Here is a 12255-nt window from a genome sequence, read left to right as displayed (position 1 = left end):
TAGGTCCCCCCCCCCCTCCGTCCCTGCCCCCCCCCCCCCCCCCGGTGGTCTGTAGTTCATCATTAATTTCGGAACTCCCTCCCGCGTTTTCCGTCAACGTGTTAAACCCATTTATACTTGTAGTTCAAATTACTGTTACTCTTTCTTCGGTGCAGATCCCTTTGTGTTTGCGTTTTTGTTTTGCAGTTCGCGTCATGAATTTAGTCTCAGCCGCTGTGATTAGGCTTTGTGTTGGAGTTTTAATGCTCAGGTTTAACCGCTGTACACGGACACTTTCAACAGACAATATGCAATAGAGTTTTTACTGTATCTTTATAAGTCATTGTTTATCGAGCACAACTAAATGTTGTACAACGATGTTTATTAGCTTTGCTATGTCCGCCCGTCGTCAGCGGTTCACCTACTAAAACCACATCGAATCAGGAGAACTCCGCATCTTATTTTTTTTATTGCTAGCGAGGTGGGATTAAGTCCCTTGCACTGCTGCCACTTCTGGCCTATTGTACCAGCCCCGGATGATAGGTGAGGGTGATTGTGGAGCAGTTGGTGGAATGAAGATTGGCAGGGGAAACAGAAGTACTCGGAAAAAACCTCCCCCAGCGCCACTTTGTCCACCACAAATCCCATTTGACCAGACCCGAGATCGAACCCGGGCCGCCGCGGTGGGAAACCAGCGACTAACCGCTTGAGCTATGGCGCGGCCGAACTCCGCCTTTTACTCACTCATGGAGCCGAGTCCTTCTTGAGGAGCCGCCAATTCTGCAACTACTCAAGAATTTCCCAGAATTTTATGGAATCCGAAGGTTCATTACCGTGTTAAAAAGAACCCTTCACTGTTCCTTATCCTGGACCAGACCAATCCAATCCATACCATCCCATCCTATCTCTCTAAGACCCATTTTAATATTGTCCACCCACCTTCGCCTTGGTCTTCCCAGTGGTCCCTTTCCTTCTGGCTTTCCCACCAATATCCTATATGCATTCCTCGTCTCCCCCATTCGTTCTACATGCCCTTCCCACCTCATCTTCCTTGACTTGATCATTCTAATTATACTTGGAGAAGAGTACTAGTTATCAAGCTCCTCATTATGGAGTTTTCTCCAACCTTCCGTCACTTCATCTCTCTTTGGTCCAAATATTCTCCTCAACACCCTGTTCTCAAACATCCTCAGTCTGTGTTCCTCTCTTAATGTCAGAGACCAAGGAACTCCACCTCTTCGACAGCTGAACTGCGAATACGAGACGGCAACATAAAGCATAGCACGACGCAGCATAATCTACTAAACTGCAAGCACCACCGTCTATGTAAAGTTTAACATAACATTCGTTTTGATTCCTTATAAGAAGTATATTTTATATCTTTTATATTTTGTGTATATAAATTGTGGGACACGGGTTAGAGCAGTTGGATTAAGGCACTGTGCTACAAGCAGGAAGATGGCGAGTTCGATTCCAGACAAGATTATTGTGTTTTTCAATTGACCTAATTCTGCCAGTAGCACTTTGGCCCTGGGGTCGACTCAGCCTCTAACAGAAATGAATACCAGGAATCTTCCTGTGGGTGAAGGGCGGCGGGCGTCGTCTGTGAGCCGATTGTCTAGAGAAAATGTGGGAGTCTCGACGTCTCACAACCACATGGGCCTCCATGGCCTGTTACAGGGATAGCTTTACTTTTTACTTTTACATAGAATCACATATTAGAACACAGTGCTCGCGAGTAATCCAGTATGGGCATTATTAAAACGAAACATTAATACATAACATTGTTGCGGTTCAGAAGTTGAATTCTGCATAATTTCGTATGACTATTAAAGTGAATTAGTAACGTGTACAAGAGTTTATATGTGTTTTTACAAGTTTAAACTTTTAGTAAGAACTGTATAGTGCATTAATTTTAATTTACGTTGGAAACACCGTGTGCATGATAGTTCTGCCGCCTACGGCGCGATATAATTCCAGCTCCTTTCCCGTGGCGAGACAGACGCCGGTGAGTTTGCGCAGTGGGGGGTTACACAACCTTCATTCAACGACCACTGGTCCTGTCTCACAGCGGCAATCATTGTTCTGCACGTTCCTCGGTCGTGAAGATTACAGTCTGCGCTATAAATCTTCCGATCCAGATAACTTGGCTTACGACAAGAAAACGAAAAGGAGGATGAGATGGGCAGGGAATGTAGCATTCATGCATGTGGAATATTGGTGGGGACGCCAGGATAAAAGGAAGGAAGAAGTAAAAGAGATTAATATGAATTAGGTGGAGTACATGAAGAGGACAGAACAAACAAGAAGAGGAAAATGGAGAAGAACGACGAAGGATTATAATAAGTAGGACGAGGGGAACAAGACCAAAAAGAAGGAAAAGAAAATGAACGAAATATGAAGATGGCGGGAACAGAGTACAGAAAAAAAGGGAAGGAAAATAGGCGGTGGAGATGGAAACAGTTCTAAGAAAGAAACGATAAAGAGGCTGGTACTCACAAAGAACTGCGAAGCGCAGAACCTGGCCTGCAGGCACTTGAGAACGGCATCCTCAGTGAGGGGACCTGCGAGGTGTATCAGGTCCTCCAGCTCTGCGCAGCCCACGGGCCGCATTGCCACTGTCCCTTGCTGCTGAGTTGGCTGCAGATCTTCCGGTGGCGGCACCAGTGTGGGCAGTGGCGGCTGCTGAGGATGTGTGTGGTGATGCTGCTGAGCTAGTGACGTGGTGGTCTTCTTGTCCGAGGTAGTCCGCTGCTGGTGGCACTTGCCAGTTGTAGCGATGAAAGGTTCTGTCACAAAACGGGACAATTTTTGTCATAATGGTCTAACATCACAACGGTAGAATCCGTCTTAAACATCCACTGTCTATATGAACAAGAAATGCGAAATGTAAGATTTGAGGTTTTCATGGCGGTGACTATGAAGAAAGCAGTCTTCTGGGATGTGGCACCGTGTAGATGTGGTGTTAAAGCAAGTGTCACGTAACTTCGAACAAGGCCAAGAGTAACCTTGAATGCGCAGAAGAAAAATTTCAGACAAGGGGGTGGGTTCGAGGGTGTGAGAAGTGACAGACCGCCAGTTAAACAACTGGCCGCCTGTCACACGGCGCCACATCCAAGAAGACTACTTTCTTCAAGAAATGCGAAGTTTCGGAGGTTCTGTGTGACTCCATCTCCACGTATATGCGTTCTGTAGGGACCTTTATGCAAAGCCTTGTGATATAGAGTAGTTGTACCGAATGAGGCCCCAAAGTAGGTACCTATTTATTTACTACTACTCCGTAGTTTTAGTCCGCAAGCGAACTATACCGACCGAGTGACCGCCGTTTGTCGGCGAAGTTAGTGCCAACTTTAGCGGATAGAGGGTGCCGCGTGGTCAGCGCAACAAATCCCCACGGCCGTTAATTTCTGTCTTCTAGACGGGGTACCTATTTATTGTACCTGAAAATGGACATCAGGACAGCATCAGAAATGCCGTCAACCTTTTTATTCAGTCAATGAGATAAATGCGAAGGAAAATTTACCTCAAGGAAGGTCTACATTTTACAAGGTTTGCGTAACGTTCCCCTGCATTTCTACGAAAAATGTAAAAGTAAAAGTAAAGCTATCCCTGTACCAGGCCGTGAAGGGCCCATAGGGTTGTGAGACGTTGAGGGTCCCACATTATCTAGACAATCGGCTCAAAGATGGCGGTAAGGTTGTCAGCCTTACGCGCCGGCCGCGCTTTACTCCCCAGGAAAATTATTATTTAATTCCAGGTACTCATTTCTGTTATAGGCTGAGTGCGGCTGGAAGGATTAGGTCAACTGAAAAAAAAATCCAATGACCTCATCGGGATTTGAACCCGCGACTTTACGGCTTGTAGCCTAGCGCCTCAATCACTACGCTACCGCGTGTCCCCTACGAAAAATGTGCTCATTTAAAGAACACGCTTTCGCCCAATATTTACATTTTATCCTGGCGAAAGTTGTCAAATGTTCTAGCTTGCAGGAATTCGGCATTTTATGGCAGAATCATCTTACGGGAAGGGGATGAACAAGTACAGTCCCTTCCATATATAGGCTACGACCGCGGTTTGATTTTAGAAAACAAATATTTTCTCTCTTCGCAACTGCTTAAAGAGGGGACTGTTCGGTTTCCTCTCTAACCAATACCAGTACACTATTTCCTTAAGATCACCAGTCACCACATCCATTGCCCAGGTTTAGCATAAGTGAAACTTTACACCACTACACTCATACGCCTTCGTGTAGTGGCGGTGACATAAAGGAACAGTTTTACCTCTTACCTTGCGATATACAAGTTATCACCAATACGTGACGCCAATTAAACTGCCTTCCTGTGTGGTTTAATCTAGTGTCTTAATTACACATCGGCGTATCAGCTAACTGTTATAAGGTAAAGTTGTCCCTGTGCTTAACTAATTAAGCATTACGCCACGAAGGCGTTTGGGGGAATGGATGCATAGATCCATATTTTCTTGACCTCGGCACTAATTGATGAGTGGTCAGCTTCACGCCTTGACCGCTTTACCCCCTGTACCCATTGGATAGGAAGTTGAGTGGGCCCCAGAGCCGGTCTGTACGACGTGGAAAAGAGAAACTTTTTTACCCGACCGGAACTCGAACTCCGACCCCTCAGCCTTTCAAACCGTAGTCAGCCGCTATACCGACTACGCTAACCCGACTCCGGCTGTTACAGTGCAATAAACTATAAAGTTACTCCGCATAGGGACATTTCTGTGTCGTATGTTGATCATAGTGTTGTACTTACCCACGGTGTTGATATGCTGAGGTATAGTGGGGAGATTGCTGTGACGAGGAGGGATTACCGGCTGCTGATTGGTTGTCACAGTACAGGTCGCGGCACTGTGAATATTGTTGTTATGGTGATTGCTATTGTTGTTATTGTTGCTGTTATTATTGGTGGCTGCGTGCGGGGGTGGGGGAACGGTGGCTGCTGGTTGGTTCACGTGAAGGCGATTCCGTAGGGTTACGAGCTCCGTACTCAGACTGCGCAGGCGCTGTTGAAGATGCACAGCTTCATTCGACGACGACGCATCTGATAACAAAACATGTCGGATATTAGTATCTAAATTAAAAATCAGATAGTTACGTTGTTTAGGAAGAGGATGCCGAAAAATTGCCTCAGCCGTCAGTGGTATCTGGGGTTAAGTGTGAGTCGACGATTCTGATGATGTTAATTTATTTGACGAAAACAATGTCCTGGGGAACAGAAGTTCTATTAAACGCTAATAAATAGGTTCGGAAAGAACTCGATTCGGATAAAAGTTGTGTGTCGTCACAGAAAGAAGGACAAAACCGTAACATAAAGATACCTAATAAATCTTAAAGGAAATGTGACGAAATTCACGAAGTTGGAAACAACACGAACAAATCAAATTGCACTCATGAATAAATTGGGGGCATATTCAAATTGGAGAATGCTTCCAAACATTGAATTCAGAATCTTTGTTTCCGATCTTCTATCTAAATAAAATAAAAAGTGAAAAGGTAAATTTATCCCTGTAACAGGCCGTGGAGGCCCATAAGGTTGTCGGAGGTCGAGGCTCACAGATGGCGGTGAGGCTGTCAGTCAGTCTTACGCTCCGGCCGTCCTTTACCCCAGGAAGAGTCCTGGTACTCATTTATGTTAGAGGCTGAGTCGACCCCAGGGCCATGGTGCAGCTGGAAGTATTAAGTCAATTGAAAAAAAAATACATCGGGACTCGAACCCGCGACCTTCCGGCTTGTAGCATAGTGCCTCAACAAACTGCGCTACCACGTGCCCCGTCAGGATTTGATACGGCACCATACGTTTATAATGGCCGAATGCACGACAGTAACGTTTAACTGTCCGTAATAGCTGCCATCTGTTTGATGGAACTTCAAACACCCAGTGCACGTGCGTCTTATTACCATTATTGTTGATATGTGACAATGGCATGACAGATGGTTGTCTTGCTACGTGCTGGATCATAAGTAAACAGATGACTGTCCATCACTTTGACGCAGATGTCTCCTCGTTAGAGTGCATGAAACGCATCCTGATAGTCCTCAGACAGAACTCTCAATGTCTGCTTCACCAAGACAGTGGGACTACAATACCCGTGAACTGAATGAATGCAGTAATTGAACTGACTTCATGGTGAGAGGCCTTTCTTCAAAAGTTGGTAGTTGCTGAGCTGGCCAAGAAATTGTCTGCTTTTATGGAACACTGTATTGCAGACTGCACAGTACTGTGTGGGACGGAACTCCGTATAGTCAGGTAGAGTCAACCAACGTTTCGGAGGACCTCATTATGCAATTTTATCCGATCTGTTATTTCGTCTCGCGTATGATAGAACGGTCTCCACATCATGTTCACCAACACCCTAAATCTGTTTTCCTGTAATACAGTAAGGTAAATCTGTCCCTGTAACAGGTCGTGGAGGCCTATAGGGTTGTCAGAGGTTCGAGGCTCCCACATTTTCTAGATAATCTGCTCGCAGATGGCGGTGAGGTTGGCACCCTTATGCGCCGGCCGCCCTTTACACCCCAGAAAGATTCCTGGTACTCATTTCTGTTATAGGCTGAGTCGACACCAAAGCCTTAGTGCGGCTTGAAGGATTAGGTAATTTGAAAAGAACCACCTTATCTGGACTCGAACCCGCGACCTTCCGGCTTGTAGAATAGTGCCTCCACCAACTACGCTACCTCGTGCCCCCTCTGTAATACAGTACATTACCAAATTTTATGTCATCCAAAACAGTAGGTAAAATTATGAGTTATTTTAATCCCCATGTATGTTGGTGTAATTTTTTTAATGTAATAATTATATGAGTTGCTACTTGAATGTTTATATGTAGACGTACATAACTGATAAACGAGTTTATTAACAAATATATTGTAAGTAAATTAATAAGATATGATCACGGTTTAAAAATAGGAATTTCCGGAAAATATGCATGGTAGAATAAAGTATATTAACTATGTTATAAGCCTGTAAAATATTAGAACGGACATTATTGAACTCGAGCCGTCTGGAGGGAAGAAGTTATTCTGAAATGTCTCCGCAGTGGTCACACTTGTCTGGTGCACCGAAATCTGTTACGCCGTGAAAACGTACCTGCCTCCCTCAGGGTGACATAACGTTAACGGGTACGCCGTGTTTTAATAGATTTCTCTCTTTAGGACGAGCGCCGTGTTATCCATATTCGGGCCCCCAACAACACATTTTCCAGGATGACATTTCTGCTGTGAGTACAGTTTGAGCATGTTTTAACAGCCATTATAATATTACTGCTCCACCTGGTCAGGTAAAGTAAACTTATCCCTGTACTCAATTGATTAAGCAGCACTCCATGGTGAAGTGGAGATACAGATCAACCATTCATAAACCTGAGCATTAGATGAAGGTGAGTGGTCAGCTTCACGCCACTGCCGTCTTACCCTCGAGGAAAACGCCCCCGTTACCCATTGTGTAGGAGGCTGGGTGGGCCGCAGAGCCAGCCTGGATGCTATGGAGAACAGAGAAATCTGTTGCCTCTGCCAGGAATCTAACTCCGTTCCTTCGATCATCCATCTTGTAGCCTGATCGCTATACACGACTGAGCTATTCCGGCTCCTTTTTATCTGGTCAGTAACTGCTAAGTTTGGCCGCGCCATAGCTCAAGCGGTTAGTCGCTGGCTTCCCACCGTGGCGGCCCGCGTTCGATCCCGGGTCTTGTCAAATGGGATTTGTGGTGGACAAAGTGGCGCTGGTGTGGGTTTTCTCCGAGTACTTCGGTTTCCCCTGCCAATCTTCATTCCACCAAATTCTCCATCGTCATAATCACCCGGGGCAGGCTACAATAGACCAATCAGTGACCGCCGTGCCGAGTGGACCCAGATGGACTCCACCCCCCACTAAGCCAATTAAAAAAAACTGGTAAGTTTACAACGTGCATGTATGTAGGGATATATGGATGGCTGCCTCTGTGGTCTAGTGGTCAGAGTTCCTGGTTACAGATCCAGAGGTCCCGGGTTCGATTATGGGAAGTAGTGGGTCTGGAACGGGGTCCACTAAGCCTCGTGAGGATAATTGAGGAGCTGCATGAATGGAAAAGTAGCGGCTCAGGTCTAGAAAACCGAAATTAACGGCCCTGGGAATCCGTTGCGATGACCACACAACACCCTCTATCCGCAAAATTTGGCACTAACTTCGCCGATAAGCAGCGGTCGCTCGGTCGGTATAGTTCGCTTGCGGACTAAAAGCCATGGTGTTTTTATGTTTACGCATTTATTAAACGTTCATTGTCAACACTATTTGTTGTTTTATTCTAAATGTGAAGTTACGGCGTCATTTAGGCTATTTTGGAATCTTGTTTTAGGTCTTGATCATTCGTGTTACACTGTGTCTTTTGCATTTTGTTAAATCCATTTATATGAGTTTCGGTGTTAAGACAGACGCAAACAGAAGACGACGTTGTCGCGCCTCTAAACACATTCAGCTGTCAATGAACTGGGCCGTCCGTCGTTTCTTTCTTGTTCTGTGTCCATTGGTAATGGTGCTATGGTTTGAAGAGTCCTATCTTCTGGGATGCAGCGCCGTGTAGTCAGTTGAAAATCAACCGACGTTTCGGAGGAAATGTTTGCCTCTAAACTTAGAGTCGAAGAATAAGCCAAGATTAAGAAACCAACACTTGCTAATCGTTTCATGCTGGTTTCCTGCATGGCTTATTTTTCGGCCCTGAATATGGAAGCAACATGTTCCTCCGAAACGTCCGTTGACTCTCAGCGGGCTACGCGGCTTTATATTCCATAAGATAGAACTGTCATAGCCATCTCTGTGGGAACCGCAAATCCTGCGCTATGGATTGTTCCCGACAAACTCTGGATGGGAGATCGGCTCATGGAAAGGCTATTGAAATTTAACGCATATAATTGCGCTTAAGTTAATAATATGCACTTAGAGTAAGGACACCGTATATGCCAGTTACTTATGTCTATCTATCTATGGCTCTACAGCACTTTGTAGGATCTTGGCCGTTTTTTTCGGTTTCTTAACCTACACAATGTCCGTAGGATCCCTTGGATGGGGGATCAGCCCGTAGCAAGACCGCTACCTACAGACAGATTAACACAAACAGAATAAACGAAAAGACATCAATGCCTTGAGTTGGATTCGAACCCACGATCGCAGCGTCCGAGCGAGTGAAGACTATTCATGATTCATACTGCACGGCCACTGTGACCGGCTTTATTAATGACTAGGTGGAGAAAAAAAAGAAGAAAAGGCAAAGAAAGGGGCTCCTTATTAAGGTTGCTGTATTTTGCTAAAATTCTCTACGGCCTGCTTAATGGGGGGGGGGGCTGAGAGGGCTAGTTTAAATCCTGGCTTCGGAATAGACCGACTGGTCTACTCATTGAAGGTCCTGACTACGACGTAATTCTGCCCTTGAAGGGACAGCAACTGTTTGCTGACCGGGGAGTACTTACCGGACACCAACTGGGAGACAGAAACATGGTGCTGACAAGGAATTCGTGAAGGTAATCTTATCCTGGCACCTGGTCCTTGTTGTAACGAATGGGGGAGGTGAAGGCAAATTCCACGCGTTCTTAACCTCTGCTCTCTATAGAGGTGAGTGGTCACTTAGCACGAAGCATATGGAATTCATAAACGAACAAAGAAGGGAAAAAGTTGGACAGTAAGGATAAAAAGAATTCCATACTGTGCCGCATATGAAATAAAATTTTTATGGCAGGATGAACATACAGATTAAATGCGAAAACAAGGCTGACCAAAAAAAACTAACCACTATTCAGAAGATGTGGACGAAGAGGTTACAAGCGATTTATAAAGGAAGGATTACTGTGTTCTGAGATGTGACGCCGTGTAGTTTAGTAGATACGAGGGAGAGTCAGTAAATAAGTCACAAATGGATATAAAACTTAAAACATGTGATATTCGAACCTGAAGAGAAATTATTTCTCAATATATCCTCCACCAACACTGATACACTTGTCCCATCGCTTTGCCAGTGCTTCGAAACCTGCAGCATAGAAGTCTTTTGACTGTTACCTCAATCACTTCAAACTCTTCGTCATCAGCAAAATTTTGCCACGTTTCTCGACCCAGTTGTAAATTGCATTGCGCGACATTCACTTCCCACCGCAAAGAGGAAATATTATTTATAAAAAAGACAACAGGACGCTGCTCTTCAGTAGGATACTCCTCAAGCACGATCGCCATTTTGACTACTGAAACCAGCCTCTGAACATGCGCATGCGCGTCTGCTACGTAGGCTGTCATGAAGCTGGACTGTGCTGCTACTTAGTGATGCACATAGAAAAGCTATTAAGTCCATTACAGCTGTTTTACTTTCATTTGCGACCCATTTACCGACTCTGCCTCGTAGTTTCCAGCGTTTCGGAGGAGACTGCTGTCTCCATTTCCAGGGAAGAAGGATACGAATAAGAGCGAGAATCAGGACCGAGGGCTTGGGAAAGCATTGGAGTAAGGAGAACAGGGTAACGAGCACTGGGCCATTCAATTGGAAGGACGAATGGGGGGAAAACACTAACAGGGCCGATTCAGATGGCAAAATGGGGGGGCAGTGAATGAAGAAGAGCAAAGGAAAAGTAAGTAGATATAAACTGGTTTCTGGGTGAACTAATAGGAGGTAGAGAGAAGTACAGAGAAGAGAGTAAAGAACAATGGTCCTTTAAAGGGCCGTTGTCGAAGTCAAACTGAATAGGACAAAAGACAAAACACAAACAGGGGCTGATTCATTTCGCAAAGACTGAGGAGAGAGAAAGCCCGAAATTAGAAGAAGGATAAAACAAATAAAAGCAGGGTGAAGGAGAAAGGAAGATAAAGGAGGCCCTATCAAGGGTAGTGTTTATGCGTTTAAGAAGCTTACGACGTGCAGATATGTATGTGTTCATGGATGATGCCTTGGTCAGCTCGTGTATAGATGGTGTACTGCATGTCTGCCACCTATGCTCTATTAGAGTGATAGTTGCGATCCCAGTGGCCCCGCGGTCTAAGGCATGAACGGTCTTCGCCCGCTCGAACACTGGGATCGTTGGTTCCAATCCCACTCAAGGCATGGATGTCTTTGTGCGTCTATTCTGTGTTTGTGTTGTTCTGTTTGTAGGTAGTGGCCTTGCTACTGGCTGATCCCCCGTCGAAGGACTCCTACCTACTATGTACAGGATTAAGAAACTGAAAAAGCGGCCAAGGTCAAACAAAGGACTGTAGAGCCATAGATAGATAGATAAATAGACGGATGGATAGATAGATAATTATGTTATTGCTTCGCAGAATCCCTGTAAGAGCAAGTAGATAGGCTGTACCTATGATTAGTGCCTTATTACAGGGACTATTGATTGATTCGTGCTTGGCAGGGCCCTTGTGAGAAGAAGCATATCGAAGGCAGACTATAGCTACCATCAGCGCTTTTATAACAGAGTGTTGACTCTGTTACAGCTCGGCTGTATATGGAAGGTAGACCCCCTACGATTAGCGTCTCTTATACAGAATGCCACTTATATGTATCGGGGGATATCTGCCGCGAAAAGTGATGATCTCAAGTGAAGTTCACCCAACTGATTGCACTGCACCTTGAAGGTAAAGAATTTCAAGACCGTTGTCACCGTATTCGGAGCGGGCCATGTGATGGCGTCGCTATCCAAGGCAGTGACAAGGTATATAAAATGCATACAAAGAAAGGTATGCAGTCTACACAACAATATTCTGTATTTAAAAGAAAGTATACACTATCATATAAACATATGTTTTTATTGACGCTACATGTTTGGACCCACAGACGCGATACTCAGCTCGGTACGGTACGGCACGATATCTAATTACATTGCGGTAAATGGAGGTCCGCACATTGGCGCGGTACTCCGAGGAACGCGATATTATCGCAGTCGGTATATCGCCTCGGTATCGCGCGGTATCGCAGCGGTAAATAGTCATGGATCCGTCTTTGGAGGAAGAAGTTTTGCTTTTAGCTGTCGCTCTTGATGAAGACGAAGGTGAATCCCGGCAAGTATTTTACTGAACACTAAATCTGCGTAGTTCTTTTCCTCCACATATTCAGTATGTCATATATATGTACAAATATTTACAATTCCATAACGAGTCTCTAATTAAGTACGTATAAGTGGTTGGTATGCGTGTTCGTATTTTAGGCGAAAGAGACGAATCGCTTGGATTCATGATATAAACTTGTCAAGAGAGGTACTGCGGGAGTTTTATACATTGATACCTCAACTCCTAAAGGACGAAAAACGGTTCTATATATATT

At 45.0% G+C, this 12255-nt stretch overlaps 1 protein-coding gene across 1 annotated transcript in view; it reads right to left on the bottom strand.

Moving 5' to 3' along the window:
• Positions 1 to 12255, bottom strand: part of LOC111863107 (myosin-I heavy chain) — a 118400-nt gene that overhangs the window by 44525 nt on the left and 61620 nt on the right. Inside the window, exons 2-3 of the mRNA XM_023849139.2 lie at positions 4752 to 5039; positions 2479 to 2768 (exon numbers count right to left, since the gene is read on the bottom strand). Coding sequence (XP_023704907.1) covers positions 2479 to 2768; positions 4752 to 5039 — 578 coding nt within the window. The remainder of the gene's footprint in view (positions 1 to 2478; positions 2769 to 4751; positions 5040 to 12255) is intronic.

The sequence above is a fragment of the Cryptotermes secundus genome, unplaced genomic scaffold (assembly GCF_002891405.2).
Source record: "Cryptotermes secundus unplaced genomic scaffold, Csec_1.0 scaffold2043, whole genome shotgun sequence".
NCBI classification, from domain to species: domain Eukaryota; kingdom Metazoa; phylum Arthropoda; class Insecta; order Blattodea; family Kalotermitidae; genus Cryptotermes; species Cryptotermes secundus.
Note: the sequence above shows the minus strand (reverse complement) of the source record. Positions and strands in the feature narration are given on the sequence as shown.